Source organism: Scyliorhinus canicula, chromosome 3 (assembly GCF_902713615.1).
Source record: "Scyliorhinus canicula chromosome 3, sScyCan1.1, whole genome shotgun sequence".
NCBI lineage: Eukaryota > Metazoa > Chordata > Chondrichthyes > Carcharhiniformes > Scyliorhinidae > Scyliorhinus > Scyliorhinus canicula.
In genome coordinates, this window is record NC_052148.1 from 138,713,285 (window position 1) to 138,737,312 (window position 24,028).

Genomic DNA, 24,028 nt, shown 5'->3' on the forward strand with positions numbered 1-24,028 from the left:
CATGACTTTAATCAGAGCTGGTTCTATGCTATGACAGAGACAGAAATCTGATTGGAGGGATTGAAGCATGCAGTGGTGAGAAAGATGGTAGTGCTCTTGGGACATGACAACAGCTTCAGGGACTTTGGAGAAAAAAGGAAGGCTCGAGATGGATGGTAGCTTGCAAGGAGAGTGGAATCTATGATCGGTTTATGAGGAGAAGAGTGGCGAAAGCAGATTTAAAGAAGACAACACCTGAAAAGCGAGAATGTGGGGGCCAGGAGGGGAAATTAGGTCATCAGCAATTTAGTGGGAATAGGAAGTGGGCCTCAGGCGAGGACGTACGAAGGGATAAGAGAGAAATTAGAGAAATATGCAACTTCAGGGGGACGGCAGGGGCCAATGGGCCAGTGGAAAGTAGCTATGTGGCTCAGGCAGCTGATCAGACGGTATACAAATAATTGTTTGATAGTGCAGAAATTCATTGTTGCTGAAGAAAAACATTTGTCAAAGTTTTTTGTTTTGCATGCATCGGAAAATTGCAAGGATTGTTCCAATGTCAGGGGAAACAACTTTGCACTGTATGAGATGAGAATGCTGATTTGTTGATAAGCGGACTCTAAGTCTGAATGGCTTGAATGGGTTCCATCCTGCTCTCAAATTCAATTTTGAAATGGAGCAGTCATATTAACTCCCTTTTCTTGATATTCTAGTTGAGAAATCTGCCAGGGGGTTTTCTACCATATTCCACCACATGCCTACCTTCACTTCTCATTATATGTGTTGGGATTCTTGTAGTTTCACACTCTAGAAGATTGGTCTTAGCAGCAATCTTGTGAATAGTACCAGAGCCATTGTGTTCACCATGCAAGGTGCATTGAAGACTCCCTGTGGAATGATGGCGACCCTGATCAGATCATTTTGCATTGTGTATCACAGATAGAATCCTAGAATTTACAGTGTAGGAGGCCATTTGGCCCATCGCTTCTGCACCGGCTCTTGGAAAAAACATCCTACCCACACCTCCACCCTATCGCCATAACCCAGTAACCCCACCAAACCTTTTGGACACTAAGGGCAATTTTGCATGGCCAATCCACCTAACCTGCACATCTTTAGACTTTGGGGAGAAACTGGAGAACCCGGAGGAAACCCACGCAGACATGGGGAGAACGTGCAGACTCTGCACAGACAGTGACCCAAGCCAGGAATCGAACCTGGGACCCTGGAACTGTGAAGCAACCATGCTAACCACTGTGCTACCGTGCCGCTCTCATGAATTGGCCTAAGGCCATCAGCTTTGAGCAACTGGTGAAGTTGTTTCATGCTTCCACTATGCAGTAGCAACACAAATGGTATTCACCACTAACAGGATGCTGGCATCAAGCCAAAAGGCATTCTGCCTGTCACAAAAATGAGTAATATGGCATATAAATTTCAGCGCCAGTGTGATGCTCGGAATGTAAGCCTTAGGTCCCAGAGACTGGTGGACCATATCAAACAGCCTCTCCCCTCCACTGTTCGCAGTGGGCAAGCTACAGATCAGACACGTGCGCCAATCTCTGTTTTTAAAAAAATCGGCAACCCATACAGACATGGGGACACCGCCCCCTCTCATGGGAAAGGGGAACCTTCCCCAATGGAGCTCCAAAGATATAGCCCCCCCCCCCCCCCCCCCCCCCCCACCTCTGCACTGCTCTGATCCCTGGTACTGCCTGGACATGGCCCTCTCCCCACCAGGGGCTATACGTATCTGTGTGCCCCCAGCAGGTTTCCTCTGCCTAGTTCCTGTTCTTAAAACCCTCACCAATATGAGATGGGGGGATGGGGAAGCCCCCAATGTGGGTGGGTGATTCAACGGTTTAATGTTTAATAACACTATGATTTATTCAAATGAGGTTCCCGACCTTTCCAAATGGGGACTCTGTTACATCACTGTCCATCTCTTTGTAGAACTACCCTACGAATCCTCGGAGTCTTGCCCGCCCACATAAAGGATGATATATTATCAAGCTTCCCAAAGAAGGGTTTAGAGAGGAAAACGGACTACACTTGAAAAGGAACAAAAACCATGGAACAATGATCATCCTAATTGACTGGACCCTGCCGCCAGGACAGGGGGAGGCTATACCATCTTTGCAGTTGGTCTTGACCCTACCCACCACACTAGTATAGTTCAGTTTACGAAGCTGGGCCTAGTCCTGCACCACGCACTCAGGGTGAGGCGGTGACGTAGTGGTATTGTCACTGGACTAGTAAACCAGAGATCTGGGGACCCGGTTCAAATCCCGCCACTGCAGATGGTGAAATTTGAATCCAATAAAAATGTGGAATTAAAAGTCCAATGATGACCATGAAATCATTGTCGATTATCGTAAAAACCCATCTGGATCACTAATGTTCTTTACGGTAGGAAATCTGTCCTTCCTATCTGGTCTGGCCTTTATTTGACTCCAGACCCACAGCAATGTGGTTGATTCTTAACTGCCCCTCAACAGCAATTAGCGATGGGAAATAAGTGTTGGCAGCACGGCCCATGAACACATTTTTAAAAAGGACCCCGAAAAACCTGAAGCTAGATCTGGGTTAGCCAGAAAAGGAAGCATCCCCATGTTGGCTCCCCTATCCAGGGGGGTTAACCTCTTTTCTAGATTTAATTTATATCCTGAAAAAGAGCCAAAGCTCTTCAGTCGCTCCATTATATCACCTGTAGTGGGGACCAGGTCTGTCACGTAAAGAAAAACGTTGTCAGCGTACAGGGACAGCCAGTGCACCAACCCCTTCTTAATCATCCCCTTCCACTTACCCGAGGCACTCAAAGCGATTGCCAAAGGCTCAATCGCAAATGAAAACAGAAAGGTGGGACATCGGACATCCTTATCTCAATCCCCTGTTCAACCGAAAATGCCCCGAGCTAATGGTGTTGTTGCGAACACCAGCCGAGGGAGCCTCATATAACAAACGACACAAACCTTGGCCCCAACCTGAACCTCTCCAAAACCGTAATGAGGTATTTCCATTCTACTCTGTTGAATGCCTCTTTGGCATCTTAGGATATGATCACCTCTAGATGATGCTGGGCAGGATGGGTCAGAACTACATTTAACAACCACTGCACATTAGAAGACAGTTGCCACCCCTTAACAAATCCTGTTTGATATTCATCTATCACCGCAGGAAGACAAGGTTCCAACCTCCGCGCCAACACCTTCGCCAGTAACTTAGCGTCCACATTAAGCAATGAGATAGGACAGTATAACCTTCACTCCACATCCTTATCCTCACTCGAGACCTTTATCCTTTATTCGTAGAAGGGAAATCAATGCATGCCCAAGCATTGCAAGAAAGGTGCTCTGAGCCAAAGAGTTCTGAAACATCTCTACCAGTAATGGAATCAACTGTCCTGCAAACTTGTTAAAACTCCACTGGGACCAATCCAGCCCGGGGGCCTTACCCATTTGCATCCACCCTATCGCCACCAAGACCTCATCCGGAACCTACGTTGCCTCCAACTCTTCCCACCTTTCCTCCCCCACCACAGGAACTCTTAGAAGACAACTAGCTTTCTCCCCATAATTCATAAATAACACTCCTCAAACACTGCCGTTGGCACACAGCCTTTCCCATAGACAACACATCAAACTGCATCTGCAGTTTCTTCCTGCTTGCCAGGAGCTCTGTGGTTGGATTTTTCGAGTACCAAGGTCCACCTCCACAAAATCGTCCACTAGCTTCTGGCGCTCCTCTCTAGACTCTCTATCTAGAGGCTGAATAGTCTCTGACTATTTTCATTAAAACGATAGAAGGTGAGGGTGACCTGCGGACGACAGGATTATGAGGGGATGATAGAGTGGACGGACAGACACTCTTTTTCCCAGGGTGAAGGGGTCAGTCACCAGTGGGAATAGGTTTAAGGTCCGTCGGGTAAAGTTTAGAGGTGATGTGTGAGGTAGGTTTCTTACACAGAGGGTAATGAGTGCTAGGGGAGGTTGTGGAAGCAGATATATTAGCAACGTTCAAAAGGCCTCGCGACAAATGGATAGGATGGGTATGGAGGGATATGGCACTTGGAAGTGCTGCGAGTTCTGGCCAAGGGTGGTATCATGTCCGGTACAGGCTTGGAGGAGTGAAGGGCCTGTTCCTGTGCTGTATTGTTCTTTGTTCTTTATGTGCTTTATGCGATATAATCTCCCCTCTAATCACCGCCTTCAAGCTCCCCACAAAATGAAGAGCAAGACCAACCCATTCCTATTAAATCTAATGTACTCATCTGTAACTTTCGGTATACATCCACAACCCCATGTCCACCAATAACCCCACATTCAACCTCCACGCTGGGTGCTGAACTTGGCCTACCTCCGGGCCTACCTCCAGTACCAAGTCCACCAAATGCAGGGCATGGTTTGAAATGACGACAGCCAAGTTATCTGCATTCCTCACCCCGGGAAGAAGGGGCCTTCCCATCTCAAAAATGTCTATTCTGGATCATATCTTATACACTGTGGAAAAGAACAATAATTCTTTACTCCAAGTCATCCACCTTTGCCCTCAGGTTCTTGTTTCTCTCCTCCCCTAGCAATATCACAGCTCCCAACGAGGCATTTTGATCGCTCCATGACAAGGCCACCTGCACACCCTTCAGAATCTCTCAATGTTCCTTCACAGCCTTTGAGACTTTTTCTAGCTTTTCCCAAATTGCGTCAAACATCTCCTCAATTTACCTTTTGAGGGTTTCCATCATCACCTTTCTTTGCTTAATAAAGTATTTCTCGAATTGCTTTTCAATCTCATGCGGCAGCACCCCAGTCAGCGTTTCCACCATAACAGGAGTGGCCACACCCTACCGTGGCCACCTTCGCCATCTTCCCTCCCAATGACCTCACTGGCTCCATCGAAGGATTACCACCGTAGCTTTCTTCCCGCCAGCCTTTTTTTGTAACTTTCAACATACTGTCGTCGACAGATTCCTTATACAATTAGATGGGTCAGTTTCGTACACCAAAATCCCCCGGGAGCCGGGCAAAAAGGACGAAAAAGTCCCGAGGAGCGAGCTCATGATGAGTTAAGAAGTTTGAAATCACCATGGATGAGATGTCATTTGATGTAGTGGCTTATGGAGGAAAGAGATGAAAATATCTTGATGAGAAATGTTTTATTGTACTTGGGAGGGTGGTGGAGAATGAGAATTTTGAATGATTGCTGATTGAATAGAACAAAGTGGGATGTTGAAAGGAGGAGAAAGTACCAGAGGACTAGGTGTTCAGGCCAACGTGTGATCTGAATACAAGCCTTTTTCTGCCTTTTGTTTTTAATTGGCTTCTCACTCCAGCAGCTCATTTTAACTCAACATTGCTGTTCAATTTATTCACCAGACAGATGCTATAATAATGTCATTAACATTTTCTGTGTGAAAAAAAAATTCAAAATGAAAATATAGAGATAAACCAAAAGAACAGGATAAGAAATCTAAATGCTTTCAAATGACATTTTTGAAAACAGTTTTAAATGAGAAAATTATGTAATTAGCTGAAGGAATTGTAACATGTATCGCTGACCACTGCTCCAGATAAGATGCATTCACATGGTGTAAATTTGGCTTGTATGTCACTGAAATGCATTTCGTTGCCTCCTAACATTCTCCACGGTGCCATTTGCGCCAGCGCATTTGGTGCGGCGCCGGCCACAGGCTGCTGGAATCGGCCCGTATGGGCCAAACGGTTACGCGGATACGACAGAGTCCCGCCGGCGCCGTTCACCCCTGGTCGCTGCTGGCGGGAACTCTGCGCGAACGGTCGGGGGGGGGGGCGCGGGAAGGGGCTCCTTCACCGGGGGGGGGGCTCCGATGGGGTCAGGCCTCCGATGAGGTCAGGCCCGCAATCGGGGCCCACCGATCGGCGGGCCGCCCTCTTCCCCCCCACCCACCCCCGTACCTACTTCGCTGGGCGTCCGGCCCCTGAACACCGACGCCATGTTGAGTTGGGGCTGGCGCACTAAAGAAGTCCCCTGCGCATGCGCAGGTTGGCACGGCCCAGCTGCGCATGCACGGGTTGGCGCAGTGCCCATTTGCCGCCGGTAAAGGAAGCTGGAGCGACGTGAACCGCTCCAGCGCTATGCTGGCCCCTGTAGGGGACAGAATAGATCGTATCTGGGCCCGCTTCGCGCTGTCGTGAAACGTGACAGCATTCATATGGCGCGAACACTTGGGCTCAATTTGGGAGAATCACCCCCCTGGTAGGTGAAGTGAAATGAGGACAGATTCAGGGAGAAGATAGCTTTTTTTCACAGGATTATTCCATATCCACCTTTCACTCCCCTACCCCATGCTCTTTCAAGCTTCCTCCTTTCTGACTTTGTACCCCCCAGTTGAAGGTCTCTAGGGTCGGGGATCAGGCCTACCTGGTAATGGTTGCTCCAGAGTGCTCTCCATTCAAGCAGACGCCAAACCTGTAAATCATGTGGTTTTCTGGGTGGAGAACCTTTTGGAGCAAATAGTACAGACTGAAGATTTTCCTCCCTCAGTCCACCTACTGACTTCGCTCTTTTAATATCCAGGCCTTAGAATGTCGCAGCACAGGGGACATTCAGCCTATTGTACCAATGGCAGTTTTTTTAAAGAGTTATTATCCATAGAATCCCTACAGTGCAGAAGCAGGCCATTAGGCCCATCGAGTCCGCACCGACACTCCGAAAGAGCACCCTACCTAGGCCCTATTCCCGTGACCCCATGCATTGATCATGGCAAATCCATCTCACCTGCACATCCTCTCCCCTGCTCTTTACCCATACCAAAATTTTACTTCTCAGATATCCAGTTTTCATTTAAAAGATCTTCATCTACTCCTGTTCTTTCATCAATTATCATAAATCTGATTATTCACCATTCTGCCAGCGGCAATAGAATTAAAGACGAGAAACAGTGAAAATCCTTCAAAGTTTTGACGACCTCTATTAAACCTTCCCTTAACCTTATCTTCACTAAAGGGAACAATACCAGCTTCTGTACTCTGTCCACATGTAGGAATCCCCTCATTCTTGTTCCGATTCTGGTAGGTCTCCTTCGCGCACACTCCAAGGTTTGCCATCTTTACAAATACAGCTGAGTTCTAAACTGTGGTTTATAAACATTGGGTAAAACTTCCTTGTCTTTGTATGCAATGGCCCGGATTTGCATCTCTCGATGGGGAAATGCAAGTCGTGCCTTTTTGTGGCTTCCAAGACCGTCTCCAAATCCCACTCCTGCCATATTTTTGTCTCTTGAAAGATATGGCAGGAAGTGTGAGATGCAGTACAGTGCAGGAGGAGTGTGGATGCCAGGGTCAACTGTCTAGAAGGCCCACTTCAGTTTTTGAAGACTACAGCCCCACTCCCAACATTGTTCTTATGCTCCTTAAACCTCACACCACACCACACCATCTACCAAGTCAAGAAAATATGAACCCAGCCCCCTACAGAGATAAATTGTTTTGGGAGCATTTGAATGTCAGCCAAGCATTCAGAATAGGCCCAGCTATAATACATAACTCTGGGATATCTATTGAAATTAAAAGAACAGACAGCCTTTTTAAGCTGCAGATGGTGTATCATTTCCATTCCAAAGCAGGTTGCCTGTCGATCAATAGAGTGGAATAAGGCTTATTTTTTCTTTTAACCACAGGACACTTTTTTTTGACACTAAAGATCTCCTGATATTTAAAAAAAGCCAAAACATGGCAGGAATTTTCCTGGCACAATTGTGTAGAGTTGTGAATGTATTATGGTACTTTCTCCATTGAGAAAGTACTCCAATACAGCTCAACACCGAAAACATGTAATTATCAACTTAGATTTTCAGGAAGAGTCCTGTGATTCATTATTGCAACTAAAACACATCTACATTAAAATGCAGCATCTAATAGTGACATTTGCAGTTGTGAAAAAATTTAACACTGATCGGTCGGAATGGTTCTGACTCCTCAGCAGGCTCCTACTTGTGGTCACAAACTTTGGAACAAGTTGATTTTTATTTTCTAGAGCTTGCAAAATCCGCACCAGCACCTGCAAATCACAGGGCTGAAGAATTTCACATTTTCTGTAAGGCTGATCTTGCTGACCCCAACCTCAGAAGAGGTGCATGCAAGGACATGTGCCACGACCTTCCCCACCCCTGAAAAGGTCACCCAAAAGTAGTGTGAGATCAGGAATGGAGAGGAAATCTTGGGCTGGATTCTCAATGGGAAACCCTATTGACCAGCAGCCGATATGGAGAATCCCACCGCCGGGGTGAACCTGAAATATGGTGAGGCGGGGTGGAGAATCCAGCCCCTTGTTTTTGCAGTGCAATTTGCCAAACTTTCAGCCTTCTCAACCCCATTCCTACTTCTATTAAGAGACAAGAATCAAGCCCTGTGCTTCTATTTACGAAGTCAAACATTCCAATACCGTTTAACAGCCTTCACAACTTGTCAAGATCCCTTCAAAGAACTGTGGATGTAAACCTCCAACTCTCTGTCCTTGCTGCCCCTTTTAAATCATACTCTTTTCTCTTCCACTGCAGCATTTCAGCACAATAAATAAGGCTGACTCTAATACAGAACTGAAGGAGTGTTGCACCATCAGTGGTGCCATCTTATAGATATGATGTTAAACCAAGGCCCTGCCTCCGCAGATGGATATAAAATAACCCATTGTACTATTTTGAAGAAAAGCAGGGGCATAATCCCCATTGCTCTGGCCAACATTTATTCCTCAATGAAAATTTATTTGATCATGTTGCTGTTTTTGGGAGCTTGTCGAACACACATTGTCTACAGCATTTCCTGCAATATAACAGTGACTATACTTCAAAAAATATTTAATTGGCCGTAAAATGCTTCGGAACATCTAGTCATCCTGAAAAGCACTGAAAATAAATGCAAGTTTTTCTTTTCTTTTTACTTCTTAACTTCATAATATGGCAGTTTCGGAGTTGGAACAGCTCAAGTCCTCAAGGCAATATCAAATAGCCAGGATCTTTCATCTGATGTAAAATTACAAAACAAATTCCATGTGACTGTGACAGTGATATAATGTTTGGGCGTATGCTGAATGACACCTTAAAAGCCGAGAGGATCAGAATTTGACCAGCTGAAATAAATGACTGTATGCTGAATGTTGAGCTGACAGCTTTAGTTCTGGATCAAGGAATAGACATTTTGAGAAAGATAATGCAATTCATCATGCTTGTCAGCCACACAAATGGTGATATTTTCTGTGTCAGCCCACCTGTTTGGCTCAGCAAATCTTGTCCTGTTCTACTCAAACTGAGCCAACTTTCCTTCAGAGAGGCTCCTTTTTTTTTCTGCTTGTGTTTGTTCTCAAAAGTGTCGTTTCAGCGAAATAAATTTAATTGAAACTGATAATAGGAGGAAGAAATATCCAGCAGCCTTCTGTCTACTCTGTTCACAGATAAAATAACTGTGATGCTGCGCCGCTCGCTGCTTCCTAATTAGGGCACCCAATTCTCTGTGTAATGAAAGTTTGGAGTACTGTCTACAATTCTGGCCATGTTATAGAAAGGATATAGAAGAAATGGAAATTGTGCAACAATGGTTTACAAGGATGGAAATTCCAATCTTGGGTGACTGTCGGCGTGAAATCTGCATGTGTTTCCTCCGAGTGCACCGGTTTCCTCCCACAGTCCAAAGATAGATAGATAGAATTTACAGTGCAGAAGGAGGCCACCCAAGGCTGGAATTGAACCCGGGTCCCTGGAGCTGTGGGCAGCTGTGCTAACCACTGCGCACCGTGCCGCCTAAAACGTCAGTGATATTTTCACAGTTACTGAGATTAGCTTTCAATTCTAGGTTTATTAACTGACTTTAATTTCCAGCAGTTGCCATGGTGGGAGTGTAACCCATGTCCCCACCTGAGGCCTCTGCATTACTAATTCAACAACATTACCACTACACCACCAGATATGAGTTTAAAAGACTGGGAGGCTATAGCATTGAAATATATACAATTCTTAAGAGATGGAGAGGTTGGATGCTGGATGTAGGTTTCCCTTGGCAGGGAAGTCTCGATGAGGAGGCACAATTTCAGAGTACAGGATCCGGTACTGAAGAGGAAATTACTTCACTAAGGGTTGCGACCCTTTCAAACTCTCTACCCCAGAGAGTTGTGGATGCGCGCTCATTGAATATATTCAAGACAAAACCCAATAGATTTTTGGGTACTGAGGGATACGGGGATAGTGCAGGAAGGTAGGGTTGAGATGAGGCTACAAGTATGTTTACCTCTTTCCTCCCTCTTCCTATAACTTACCGCTGACTTCTCTCTGTGAAGATGCCAATGAATTTCTTGATCCTTCCTGATTGGCAAGCTGACAGTCAGTGCTGTTACAGCAATGACAGTTCATGACCATTATTATAATAAGACCCAGCTATGAAGATTTGTTGGGCCTTGCACCTGTTTCATTGAATTATGTTATCACACCATAGTAGATTGAAAGTGGAAGGTGCTGGATATACTCTGCAGGTTTTGCACCATCTGTTGAGAGAGAACAGTTAACATTTCAAGTTCAATGTGAGACTTCTTTAAAACTTGAGTCAGGTTGGACCCAAAATGGTGACTCTTCTCTCCAGGCGGATGCTGCCAGGCCTGCCGAGTTCACCCTGCGTTTTCTATTTATATGTCAGATCGTCAGTATAGGCAGGATTATTCTTTTATTTTCGTACACCGTAACGGAATTGGACACAGAGAAATTCATTTCCAGGATCTAAGGCCTGAATTTTATGAGGGTTGAAAAATGGGTCCTGAGCCCCCACTTGCTAACAACTGAATAGTCTCAGATATTTTGCCACAAGTGGTTTCCTAATTGGCAGCCGGATGTTTCACCGTCCAAATAAGGATGGCGTGCATGTTCTCCATGCTGCCGACCCAATCTGAGGGCCAACAGTACCACTGGGAGAGATCACTAGAGCTGCTTTCAGTCCCTGGAGTGGGCAGCCAATCTGCTTCTGGTTCCGTTGTCTGGAAAATTCCTCGATGGCAGGACCTCATCGGGGGTCAATCCGAAATTGTCCCCCATCATTTTACTGTATCCTTGCCTCCCAATCCTGCATCTTGAGGGCCAGTAAAATCCTAGCCTAAGAATCTCCAAACTATTCCTTATGTTGCAGTCAGAGAGTAGAACAATGAACTGTTATAGTCGTTTAATTCTTGATCTGTATAATTTAATTTCTACAATAGAGCTATATGAGTATATTAGCCTGATGAAAAAGGTTGGAAATGTGTGGTTATATCTGTCAGGAAAGGACGGACAGAACTCGGTCTCTTTTCTCATGGAAAAGAGAAGGCTGAGGGATGACCCAATAGAGGACCAGAAAATTGTGAAATGTTTTGCTAGAGCAGATACAGTATGAATATTTCCACTTCTGGGGTAGAGCATAACTTTAAATCATCAGTTTAAGATAGCAAGTCATCCAGCTGGGAATTCAGAAGAAATGTCTTTACCCACAGTGGGGCGAATGTGGAACTCGCTACCACAGGAACTGGTTGAAGTGAATATTATTGATGCATTTCAGGGGAAGCAAGGTAAGCATATTAGGGAAAAGGAAATCTGAGAGAATTAGATGAAAACTGGAAGGAAACTCAAGTGGAACATAAATGCCAGCATGGGCTGGTTGGACCAAATGGCCTGTTTCTCTGCTGGATGCTCTATGTAATAATATATTTATGTTTTGCCTTTCCATTGAACAAAATAGTCCTCAAATTTTATTTAATAGACAAATAGTGTGAAGGTGACAGTGCGATATAGAAAGTTTATAATTATGTTTAAAAGTCCCTCTGAGCATGACAAGAAATTAATCTCTTTTTTGTGTGATTGTTCCCAAATGTATGAACACTAACAATATTATTGAATGTAAATTCTAATCTGCTCCCACTGTTGTTTTATTGTCCCATATTGTAGAAGCTCCAAGTACCATACCACCTGAATGAGAAGTATAATTTTTGTGACAACTATATTTTAATATTTGACAATGGATAGCCTTTGGGTTAATGCTTTAAATCTTATCTGGTATATATAAAGTTGCAAGGGCCGAGAATGGAAATGCAATGTTTTTGTCAAACAGCAAAGCAGGTTAGTCAGTGTGGGAAGAGGATGGAAAGTAACTGCAGGTTCACTTTATATTTCACAGCGGAGAATCCCAAAGATTCTGGGAAAGCAGGGATTCTAAAATGGAGAGAAGAGCCGTCTAAACTATTGTCTGGAAATAAATTTCAGGAGCGTTACTTTGTCCTGCGGGATGAAAAGCTGCTCCTTCATAAGGATGTGAAGGTGTGTATATACATTTTTGCATTGATTGTTTTTAAAGTTATTTTCAGAATGTTAATTGCACAAAAATATATGGACCAGAATTTTACACTTCCCACTGGGGGGTTCTGAGGTCAGTGCTATTGGGGGGGGGGAGGGCGGAGTGAAATTGCATAAGCGAGGGATTCCCTCCAACCCGGTTTTCATGTTGGAGTGGGCAGTGCCTCACAGGGGTAGCCTGCTTTTGCCTCAATTAAATCGCTTTCCTGTCCAGTCTCAATTTTTGGTTGATTGTTTGATAGGGGGAAGAGGTGGAAAAAATTAAAGTTGATCTTTGGGGGTAGGGCGGGGGGGTGGGAGCATCTCCATCAGAAGGCCCCTTCTCACGGGGGGGGGGGGGGGGGGGGGGGGGGGGGGGGCCTTCTTTCAAGGCCTCCTGACTTCTGGAATTCCCTCCCCACCGGCCTATCCCCTGAGACCAGAATTGATCCCCAGACGTTCTCTACCCTACCCGCTCTGGGACCCATCCCACCAATCTGTCCTCTGGTTCTCCGAACTTAGTGTCAGAGAGATCTCCGCAGTGCCTCTTCTGTCCATTGTTGCGCTTGGAGGGTTTGGAGAGCTGCCAGCCAATCTGATTCTGTCCAAAGTGGGTTTCCCTTGTTAGACAGTAATGTGGTATCGGGGCTGCTGGAGTTGGCAAGAATGTGTTCCCTGCCAACTCTTCAGATGGCACGGCTCAGCCCCCATCCTCCTAAAATTCAGTCCATGGGCTGGGACCAGGTGAGTGGTAAAAATGTTTTTAAAAGCGCTGACACCAACATACCCACTTGCGGTTGGAACAGACATAGGGGAAAGAAAAGCCAAGCACCATATTCCCAGAAACAGGGATGCAATTTAAATATTTTTAGATCAGTTGTGACTCCGAGAATGTTGATGGTGGGGAACCAGCAGTGGTAATGCTCCGGGTCACCAGGGAGGCAAAGGCCAAAACGGATTTTGCTGGGATGGAGGAACTCAGAGCCTCCAAAGTTGGGGATATGGGTCAGTGAAATGGCAGGGTTTCTCAAGCTAGAGAAGATTAAGTTCACCTTAAGGGGTTCATTACAGGGGTTCGTTCAGAGGTTGCAGCTGTTCATTGACTTCTTTAAGGAAAACAGCAGAATGGGAAGGGGAACGAGGGGGGGTGCAGGAGGCATGGAAGTGGAGAATAAGAGCAGGGAATCTAATATATGGGTAGCTATGAGTTAGGGCGGGGGGAAGTTGGGTATGTTACTGTGCAGTTTTTGAGTGTGTCGGACAGCTCTGCTATTTAAAATGTTGATTTGTTAAATGTTAAAATTATAAATGCCTCAATAAAATGTTTTCTAAAAAAAAAGATCCATTGAGCTCATTTAAATATGCCATGATTTAAATATGCGTTCACCAGACCCACCCCGAGCCCATGTTTCACTGGCCTCCCCAGTGAGGCCTCAACCGGATGCTGATTGGTAGTGGTTCACAAAGTTGTGAATCGGTCGTGATGGCACCTGGGGGTTCTCGCTGGGCAGTTGAGGTCCCCAGGTGGTCGGAGACTGGGCAGGGTGGCACCCTGGCACTCCATCTGGCACCTGGGCACTTTGCCACTGCCAGCCTGGCACATTGGCACTGCCACCTGGGCCAGTGCCAGGGTTCCTGGGTGACATTTCCAGGCTGCAGGGGCACTGCCAGGATGGCAAAATCAAGGTGCCAGGTTGTCTGTGACAGGGGTCAGGTCTTGAGGGGTGGGGGAGTGGCCTTGCCTATAGGGCTGGTAGAGGTAAGTTGGGTGTGGCTGAGGCTGCAGTGCAGGTCCCGAGGGTGGTCAAAAGATTGGGGCTACCTTTAAAAAGGCACCCCAATTCGCGAATAGTCTTCCTGCAAAGGCGAGCTCAGCTCACCAATGGAGAAAGTGACTTAAAGATTGGCCTCAATGGGGAGTACCTCACCATTGAATAGTGGGGTATTTCTCTGCACTGCACGCACCATTCAGAAGACTTTAACTCCAGTCTGCTGAATTGCACCCCATATCTGATTTTTATGAGCATTTTGTTTTAATAAACATTTTATTGAGGTATGGTTTGGTTTTACAGCAACAACAAAATAAACAATATACATTAATCTATAAACATGGTGCAAAAGCCATCTTCCTCCCATACAGGTCCCACCTTTCCCCCCCCCCCCCACTTCTGCTGACGATTAATTTTCCGCGAAGAAGTCGACGAACGGTTGCCAACTCCGGGCGAACCCTAACATTGACCCTCTCAATGTGAACTTTATTTTCTCCAAACAGAGAAAGCTAGCCATGTCCGATAGCCAGGTCTCCGACTTCGGGGGCTTTGAGTCCCTCCAAGCTAATAGTATCCATCTCCGGGCTACCAGGGAAGCAAAGGCCAGAACGTCTATCTCTTCCTCCTCCTGGATTCCCGGATCTTCCGACACCCCGAAAATCACCACCTCTGGACTCGGTGCCACCCTTTTCTTTAACACTATGGACATGACATCTGCAAACCCCTGCCAAAATCCCCTAAGCTTTGGACATGTCCAGAACATATGGACATGGTTCGCTGGCCCTCCCGGACACTTTGCACACCTATCTTCTAACACAAAGATCCTGCTGATCCGGGCCACTGTCATGTCAGCCCGGTGAGCGACCTTGAATTGTATCAAGCTGATCCTGACACATGTTGTGGACGCATTGACTCTACTCAACGCGCCCGCCCATAGATCATCCTCTATCTCTCCTCCCAACTCCTCTTCCCAATTGCGCTTCAGCTCCCCAGTCTGCATCTCCTCTGAGCCCATAAGTTCCTTGTAAATGTCAGAGACCCTCCCTTCTCCCATCCACCCTCTAGAAACTACCCTGTCCTGTATCCCCCATAGTGGTAGGAGCGGGAAGGTTGAAACCTGCCCGCGTAGGAAGTCCCAAACCTGCAGGTACCTGAATTTGTTTCCCCTCGCCAATCCAAATTTCTCCTGCAGCTCGCTCAGGCTAGCAAAGCTCCCCTCTGTAAACATATCCCCCAGCCTCTCAATCCCTGCTCTCCGCCATCTCCGAAAACACCCCGTCCACCTTTCCAGGGGCAAACCAGTGATTATTACAAATTGGCAACCAAAGTGATGCTCCCTCTGCTCCCACATGCCTCCTCCATTGCCCCCAGACACTCAGGGCCGCCACCACCACAGGGCTGGTTGAGTACTGTGCCGGCGGGAACAGCAGAGGTGCCTTTATCCACGCCCCTAAGCTGGTGCCCTTACATGAAGCGTCCTCCATACGCTCCCATGCCAACTTCCTGATCATGGCTATATTCGCAGCCCAGTAATAGTTACTAAAATTTGGCAGCACCAGCCCGCCCTCTCCCTGGCTCTGCCCAAGCATCCCCCTCGTTACTCGCGGGGTCTTGCTTACCCATACAAAGCCAGTGATCACTTTGTTAACACGTTTAAAAAAGGACCGCGGGATAAAGATGGGGAGACACTGGAACACAAATAAGTATCTCGGGAGGACCGTCATCTTCACCGTCTGCACCCTCCCGGCTAGTGACAGCGGGTGTGAGTCCCACCTCCGAAAATCGTCCTTCATTTGGTCTACTAGCCGGTCCAGATTTACCTTGTGCAGCCATTCCCATTCCCGCGCCACTTGGATGCCTAGATACCTGAAGCTTCCCCCTACCACTCTCAATGGCAGCTCCCCCAGTCGCCTCTCCTGTCCCCTCGCCTGGATCGCAAGCATCTCACTTTTCCCCATATTTCGTTTATACCCCGAAAAACATCCAAATTCCCCCAGAATCCTCATGATTTCTTCCATCCCCTCCACGGGGTCCGATACATACAGGAGTAGGTCGTCTGCATAAGGCGAGACTCTGTGCCCCCCCCCCCCCCTTCAGCCGGACCAGCCCCCTCCAGCCCCTTGAGGCTCTCAGTGCAATTGCCAGCGGGTCTATGGCTAATGCGAACAACAGTGGGGAGAGGGGGCACCACTTTCTCATCCCCCAATGCATCCTAAAATAGTCTGGTGTTGTCCTATTCGTCCGTACGCTTGCCACAGGAGCCTGATACAGCAACCTGACCCAGTCAACAAAGCCCCGCCCAAATCCCAACCGGCTCAGTACATCACACAAATATTCCCATTCTACTCGATCAAAGGCCTTGTCTGCATCCATTGCGACCACTACCTCCACCTCCCTACCTTCCGGGGGGCATCATGATCACACTTAATAGCCTTCTTACATTGGTCACCAACTGCCTTCCCTTAACAAACCCCATCTGGTCCTCCCCAATAACGTCCGGAACACAATCCTCAATCCTAGAGGACAAAGTTTTGGCCAGCAATTTGCGTCCACATTCAATAGGGACATCGGCCTGTAGGACCCACACAGCTCCCAGTTCTTGTCAGGATCAGCAAAACCGTGGCCTGTCACATCGTTGGGGAAAGCACCGCTCTCTCGTTGCCTCCTCGAATGTCCTCATCAACAACGGCCCTAATATCCCAGAGAACTTTTTATAGAACTCCACTGGGTACCTGTCCGGCCCCGGGGTTTTACCCGACTGCATGGCCTTCAGATCCTCCGCTATCTCTTCCATCTCGATTGGGGCCCCGCCCCTTCTACCAGCCCCCGCCACCTTCGGGACATTTAGCCCCCCTAGGAAGTGCCTCATCCCTTCCGGCCCTGTTGGGGGTTGCGACCCATGCAGCCTACTGTAAAACTCCTTTAATGCCTTATTCACCCTTGCTGAGTCTCCAACCAGGTTCCCATCTCCATCCTTTACTTTCCCTATCTCCCTGGCTGCCTCCCTCTTTATAAGCTGCTGTGCAAGAATTCTGCTGGCCTTCTCTCCATGCTCATAAATCGCCCCCCTCGCCTTTCTCAGCTGCTCCACCGCCCTTCCTGTGGTTAACAAACCGAACTCCGCCTGTAGCCTCCGCCATTCCCATAAAAGTCCTGCCTCTGGGGTCCCCGCATTCCTCCTGTTGACCTGTAGTATCTCCTCCATGTGGGCCCGTATCGAGATCAGCTCCCCTCTAACCACCGCCTTCAATGCTTCCCAAACCACCGCTGCCGAAATTTCCTGCATGTCGTTGACTTCCAGGTGGTTCTGAATACATTTCCTTAGCCGCCCGCACACCTCTTCGTCAGCTAGGAGACCCACATTAACCTCCAGTGCGTCTTTACTAACCTGTAGGTCACCCATAGAACATAGAACATAGAACAGTACAGCACAGAACAGGCCCTTCGGCCCTCGATGTTGTGCCGAGCAATGATCACCCTACTTAAACCCACGTAATCCGTATACCCGTAACCCAACAATCCCCCCATTAACCTTACACTACGGGCAATTTTTAGCATGGCCAATCCACCTAACCCGCACATCTTTGGACTGTGGGAGGAAACCGGAGCACCCGCAGGAAACCCACGCACACACGGGGAGGACGTGCAGACTCCACACAGGCAGTGACCCAGCCGGGAATCGAACCTGGGACCCTGGAGCTGTGAAGCATTGATGCTAACCACCATGCTACCGTGAGGCCCCAGTGCGGGGCATGGTCTGAGATTGTGATCGCCGAGTACCCCGTGTCCACCACCCCCGTCAGTAAGGCCCAGCTCAGAATAAAGAAATCAATCCATGAGTACACTTTATGCATGTGTGAATAGAAGGAGAACTCCTTCACCCTCCGCTGCCCAAATCTCCATGGATCCACCCCCCACATCTGCTTCATGAACCCTTTTAGTTCCTTTGCCATTGCTGGCACCCTGTCTGTTTTTGAACTTGACTGGTCTAAACCAGGGTCAATAACTGTTAAAGTCCCCTCCCATGACCAACTTATGCGAATCCAGGTCCGGTATCTTTCACAGCATCCTCTTTATAAACTCCACATCGTCCCAATTTGGCGCATACACATTTACCAGTACCACCTGCACCCCCTCCAATTTCCCACTGACCATAATGTACCGACCTCCCACATCCGAAACAATTCTTCCCACCTCAAATACCACCCGCTTGTTGATTTGGATCGCGGCCCCTCTAGCCTTCGAGTCCAGTCCTGAGTGAAAACCTGTCCGACCCAACCTTTCCTTAATCTAATCTGGTCAGCTACTCTAAGGTGCGTCTCCTGCAGCATTACCATTTCCACCTTTAGTCCTCTCAAATGCACGAACATGTATGACCTCTTGACCGGCCCATTTAGCCCTCGTACATTCCAGGTGATCAGCCTAGTTGCGGATGCTCATCGCACCCCCTCCCCCTTCACCGATCAGCCATCACCTTTCTTGGGCCAGTGTACAGCCCGCGCCCCACGCCTCCACCTGCTCGCCCCCAAGCAGCCTCCACCCCCAACCTCCTCTCTGTCCCTCACCAACAGTCCCTCCCTCGTCAGCAGAACATTCCCCCCCCCCCAGTAACAGCACAATGTAAATCAAGCCCTTTGATAAGCCTAACATCTGCTCACCCCCCACTACACTTCCATGATCTAGCCCGCCCAACTAACTTGGTGGCCCCACCCCTGATGCCAGACATTCTCCCACCTATTGTTCCCTCCCCGCCTTCCCCCCCCCTGCTCATACACATATTCAAATGACAAACAATCCCAACACTATTGCCCGACATGAAAAAAAACGCTAAACAAAGAAAAGATCAAGCAAGAGAGCCAGCGTCTGACCAAACACACCTCCATCCTCCAACAGGGCAAATGTAAACTTTAACTCACTCAGCTCTGCAACTGGCCCCACATCAATACAGAAGTCATTACAAATGGCGTCCACAAAATGAAAACACAAGAAACTTTTTTAAACATGAACATTGCAGCTAAGTTCAAAAGTTCCCAGTCCGCCACCAGTCCTTTCCTTTTCACGATGTTCGGCGCTTCCTCAGGTGACTCAAAATAAAAATGTTGCTCCTCGTACGTGACCCAAAAACGGGCCGGATACAGCAGTCCGAACTTCACCTTTTTCTTAAGGAGGGTCGACCTGATCTGGTTGAATCCCGCACTTCTCCTGGCCACCTCCGCGCTCAGGTCCTGATAGATCCGCAGGATACTGTTGTCCAATTTTCAGCTCTGTGTCTGCTTGCCCCACTGTCCATATCCCTGTGCAATCTCACCACTATTGCCCTTGGGGGTTCTCCCATTCACAGCTTCCTCGCAAGCACTCTGTGAGCCCAGTCTACTTCCAAGGGTTGGGAGAATGCCCCATCCCACAGCAGCTTCTCGAACATGTCTGCTATCTATGACCCAGCATCCGCTCCTTCGGAACCCTCCGGGAGCCCAACGATTCTCAAGTTCTGCCGACGGCACCTATTCTCGAGGTCCTCCACCTTCTCCAGGAGCCTTTTCTGCTGGTCTCTCAGCATCTCCACCTCCAACTCCACCACAGTTTGATGTTCCTCCTGGTCAGCCAGAGCCTTCCCTACTTTATGGATCGCCCGATCTTGGGCATCCAATCTAAGCTCCAGCCGCGCAATTGACTCTTTAATCGGGTCCAAGAAGTCCCGCTTCTGCTTGGCGAAGCCCTCCTGGATTAATTGCATCAGCCGCTCTGTTGACCGCTGGGTCGACAAGCCAGAGGTACGGACATCTGACACGCTTTCTCCCCCTGCAGCTTCATCCCAAGCCTTCTCTGTCCGTCTGTTTCTGCCTTTGCGAGCACTTCTCGTCCTCCTCTCCATGCACCGATGTGGGAATCCAGTACCCAATTGCCTCTGTCATCAATTTTCCAAATCAAGTCCGGTAAAAAATCGGTGGAAAAGGTCCAAAAGTCCGACCCGAGCGGGAGCCACCAAATGTGCGACTTACATCTTCATAGCCACCACGGAAAGTCTTTTATGTCTACTTTAACAAATTGTAAGTCACGCACAATGGGATAAGGCCCTCACTCCATTGAAAACAGGGTCTCTTGCATTGCACTCTGAGTTCAAATGGCCCTGCTGGGTTCAGGTTTCCCCATGTGTGAGTCATATCCTGCTCCTATTCCCCTACCAGCAAAAATCAGATCTGTCAGAAGTGGAGTCAGAACTTCGGGACCAGGCACCATTTTGAATATCATTTGGCATCTCCAAGACTCCATGTCGGCCAGGTGATTCCACTGCCCAACACTCACTAATTCCAAACTTCGACAGTGACCCTGTATTTCTCAGCATATGTAAGCGTGATAACATTGGCGCAATCTAACAAAATTGGAACAGAGCCCTGAGACGCAGCGCCGAGAAACACCACACGATCTATCAATTCAGGGCCTCAGCAGGGAACGCCCTGCCAAGGCTGCAGTTAGTCCTGTTTTCTGCACTGAGGAGCTCCACTCGCCAGAACTCCTCAGTGCAGGAGGAGATCGGGACACTATTTTGAAATGGCGTCCTGATCTCCTGATCACCCAACACGACCCCCAAATTCCCCATAGCAACTATAAGGGGGTCTTCAGCTCACCTCACCTCACATGCGCAGGTCAACCCCAGGCGCAGAAAAAATGCCAATCTGTCACCTTGGTAGTGCCACTTCCAGCTGGCAGAGCCACCTGGGCACCTTGACAGTGCCAGGCTGGCACCCAGGTGGCACAGCTAGGGTGCCAGACTGGCAGTGCCGGCCGTGCCACCTTTCAGGTGCAACAGTACATTAGGTGTTAATACATCACACCATTGTCTCATTTCTCGTGCTAACATTCTACCAAGGGTGAATAAAAAGGAAACAAAAATTTTGTCGAACACTTGAAGGGCACAGATTTATGATATATTTAAATGTTCATTTTAAGCAGCTTTTAAATAAGCGTTGACAATAAGCAAACAAAACATGTACAGTGTCTTTTAAGCAGATGTTGGAGAAATGTGGTTGATAACATTTCCTCACCTTGCTTCTGGATATAAATAAATACAACTCATCTCTCAATTGGGAATAAGGTTAAAATAAACTGTTAACTGAGCTTTGGCTCCCATTTTCACTGACTTAATGCGAGGCAATCTTATCATATGGTAAACAGAAGTGATTTATTCTTCAATACTTTTAAATTGTAAATTAAGCCTTCCCAAAATATTATCAATAAATACCTAAAGATTACCATGACATTTTGCGATTAAGTTGGAAGTTTTAAACTCCTTTGGCTACTGTGAGGGTTGAAGACCTCACGTTGTTTCTAAAATAATACATTCGCTTATTGCTGTTTTAAAATTTTAAAACTGAAAAAAGACCTTTAAAATGACTGAATCTATGTCTGTCTGTGTGCCCAAACAAAAGAAGCTAGCTGGCAATTTGGGGAAAACTCAAACCTCGTTATCCTTGTTGAGCCATTAATGACCGCCTGTCACTCTACAACCCTAATGAAAAGAGAACTATACAAAGGCCATCTTCATTTAATAAATTAGATTGGCTATAGGCCAGCGGGACAGTCTTCACGCATGATGCGGGAGGCAATGAGGGCGTCTCTAGCCCTCATGCCCATGCGCACCATCAGCCACATCTGGCCCCCATCTTCAGGATCCTCAGCAGGCTCTTCCTCTGCCTCCTTCGGCACATCCACCTTGTCTGCGGACATGTGCTGCTCCCCAAAGTCATCCTCAGAAAGTTCCTGGCCTCGCCGCAGAGCCAGGAGGGTGCAGCAGACCACAACAATGCGCGGGACTCTCTGGGACTGCATTGAAGGTCCACACAGGACCTGTCAAGGCAGCAGAACCACATCTTTAACAGGCCGATGCACCACTCCCATCGCACAGTGAGCCTCATTGTACCTGGTCTTCATAGCAGCATGTGGCCTACGTGCTGGCGTCATTATCCACACCTGAGGGAATATACCTTGTCCCCAAGGTGCCATCCCTGTAGCTTGAGATATCCCTCAAAGATTCCAGGGAATTCTAGATTCTCGGGCGGCACTGCGGCACAGTGATTAGCGCTGTTGCCTCAACGTTGCAGAGTCCCAGGTTCGATTCTGACCTTCGGTAGCTGCTTGTGTAGAGTCTGCAAGTTCTCCATGTCTTTGCGTGGGTTTCCTCTGGGTGCTTCGGTTTTCTCCCACAGTCCAAAGATGTGCAAGTTAGGTAGATTGGCCTTCCTAAATGGCCCCTTAGTGTTCAAATGTTAGGTGGTGTTATGGGACAGAGCTGGTTAGGGTTTCTTTTAGATGGTCGGTGCAGACTAAGTGGGCTGAATTGCCTCCTTCTGCACTGTAGGTATTCTATGATCTGCGACTGGTCAAGGATGTAGGTGTCCTGCAAACTCCCAGGAAAGTGGGCTTACACACTCATGGCACGCATCTGGTGGTCGCACACCAGCTACACATTGAGGGAGTGGAACCTATTCTGGTTGAAAGGCCTTCCCTGGTGCCACAAAACATGGAGAGTGACATGGCTGCAGTCTTATTATCCTTTTTGCCTGTGGCAGCTATCTGCCCAAACCCCATAGCCCTCTCATCCTGCCGGGCCAGTTCGAAGTGGATATAATTACCAGCCCTTGCATACAGTGCATCCAACGCCTTCTGGACACACATATGGCCGATGTCTGTGAGATACAAGACAGGTCCCCAGTGAAGCCCTGAAAGGGAAGAGGTCCAGGTCTGCCATGACCTTAACGGCGACTGGGAGGGGGTGGTCTCTGTCACCACGTGGTGCCAAGTCCGCAAGGATATGGCACAGGTGCCGCATCATCTCCTTTGTTAGGCGGTGTCTCTGTTCGCCGGTGGTGTCAGACAGCTCCAGGAAGGACCGGGTCCGCTAGGCCCTTTGTCGTCTTTGGCGCCTTCTTGCGCCCTATAAAGCTGGTGCGGCTTCCTGCCCCTGATCCTGCCCAACAGCCGCCTTGTCTTGTACTGCAGGGTCTTCCCTCAAAGCCGCAGAACATTGCTACTGGAGTCTGTGCTCTTCCAGTGCAGATCAATAAGATAGCCAGCTTCACTGGCTCCATCCCAATGTTGCTCGGAATCCTGCGAGGAATGAGAGAGAGTCAGGTTGGTGTCACAGCTGCTGATCATTATTATCTCCCCTGGCCAATTGGCCTTCCTGACTTGGAAGCAGCCAGTCCCAGAGCATTGCTGATAATGTTGGCACAGTCACTGCTTTGTTGCCTTCCTATCTCCAGAAAATGGCTTCCCTTTGCATATTCCCTCACCCAATTAGACTCGCCTCTGGCCTTCACTCTACCACTGGGGGCTGTTTCAGGAGAGTATTGTGCTCGCTCATCCTGACTGGCCAAGGTCAACTGGACGGGTATGTCTGCCTTGGATGGGAAGGGGGGTGGGATGGGTAGGCTTATAGATCCTGAGTGGCAGGCATTGGGGACTCAGCAGTGAAGAGACACCCTTGTCTTTTGATCTTGTGCCACCAGGCTTATAGGCCTCAAACCTGAGCCTTAAGCCATTCCTGACTTTGAGACCATGGAGAGCTGGTGTTGCTGAGGATGACCACACTCACCCCGGATGGACACTGAGTTGCTTTCTTTTTCCGGGGTCTCATCTGTCACAGACTGCGTACTCACAAAGCACTGAAAGCAGAGTTACACATCATAGACAGCAGACTCCAAGACAACCGAGAGCTACTGCGACACTCACCCCACGTGAATAAAGCCTTCTGACCCTGATAATTAACCTCCTCTTCCTCAAAGTGCCCCGGAGCAGCCGAGTGACCTTTATCCCTTTGCAAACCCTAGTGCTCAGTGGAGATAGTGGTGCTCACCTCCTTCCTCCCTCTCTGAGGTCATACCGCTTGGTTTTAAAAAGCAGTAGTGATTTGCGCCGGCGTGACGTCACGGCTGGTGGGAAGGTTTGATGAGGGCTGAAGACGCAATGT

The 24,028-nt window shown here is 48.1% G+C and overlaps 1 protein-coding gene across 5 annotated transcripts in view; it reads left to right on the plus strand.

Moving 5' to 3' along the window:
• The window catches only part of zmp:0000000660 (arf-GAP with Rho-GAP domain, ANK repeat and PH domain-containing protein 2), a 494,698-nt gene that overhangs the window by 417,698 nt on the left and 52,972 nt on the right, over window positions 1-24,028 (plus strand). For all 5 annotated transcript variants that reach the window (XM_038791442.1, XM_038791438.1, XM_038791439.1 and 2 more), the window contains exon 28: window positions 12,138-12,277. In XM_038791442.1, coding sequence (XP_038647370.1) covers window positions 12,138-12,277 — 140 coding nt within the window. The remainder of the gene's footprint in view (window positions 1-12,137; window positions 12,278-24,028) is intronic.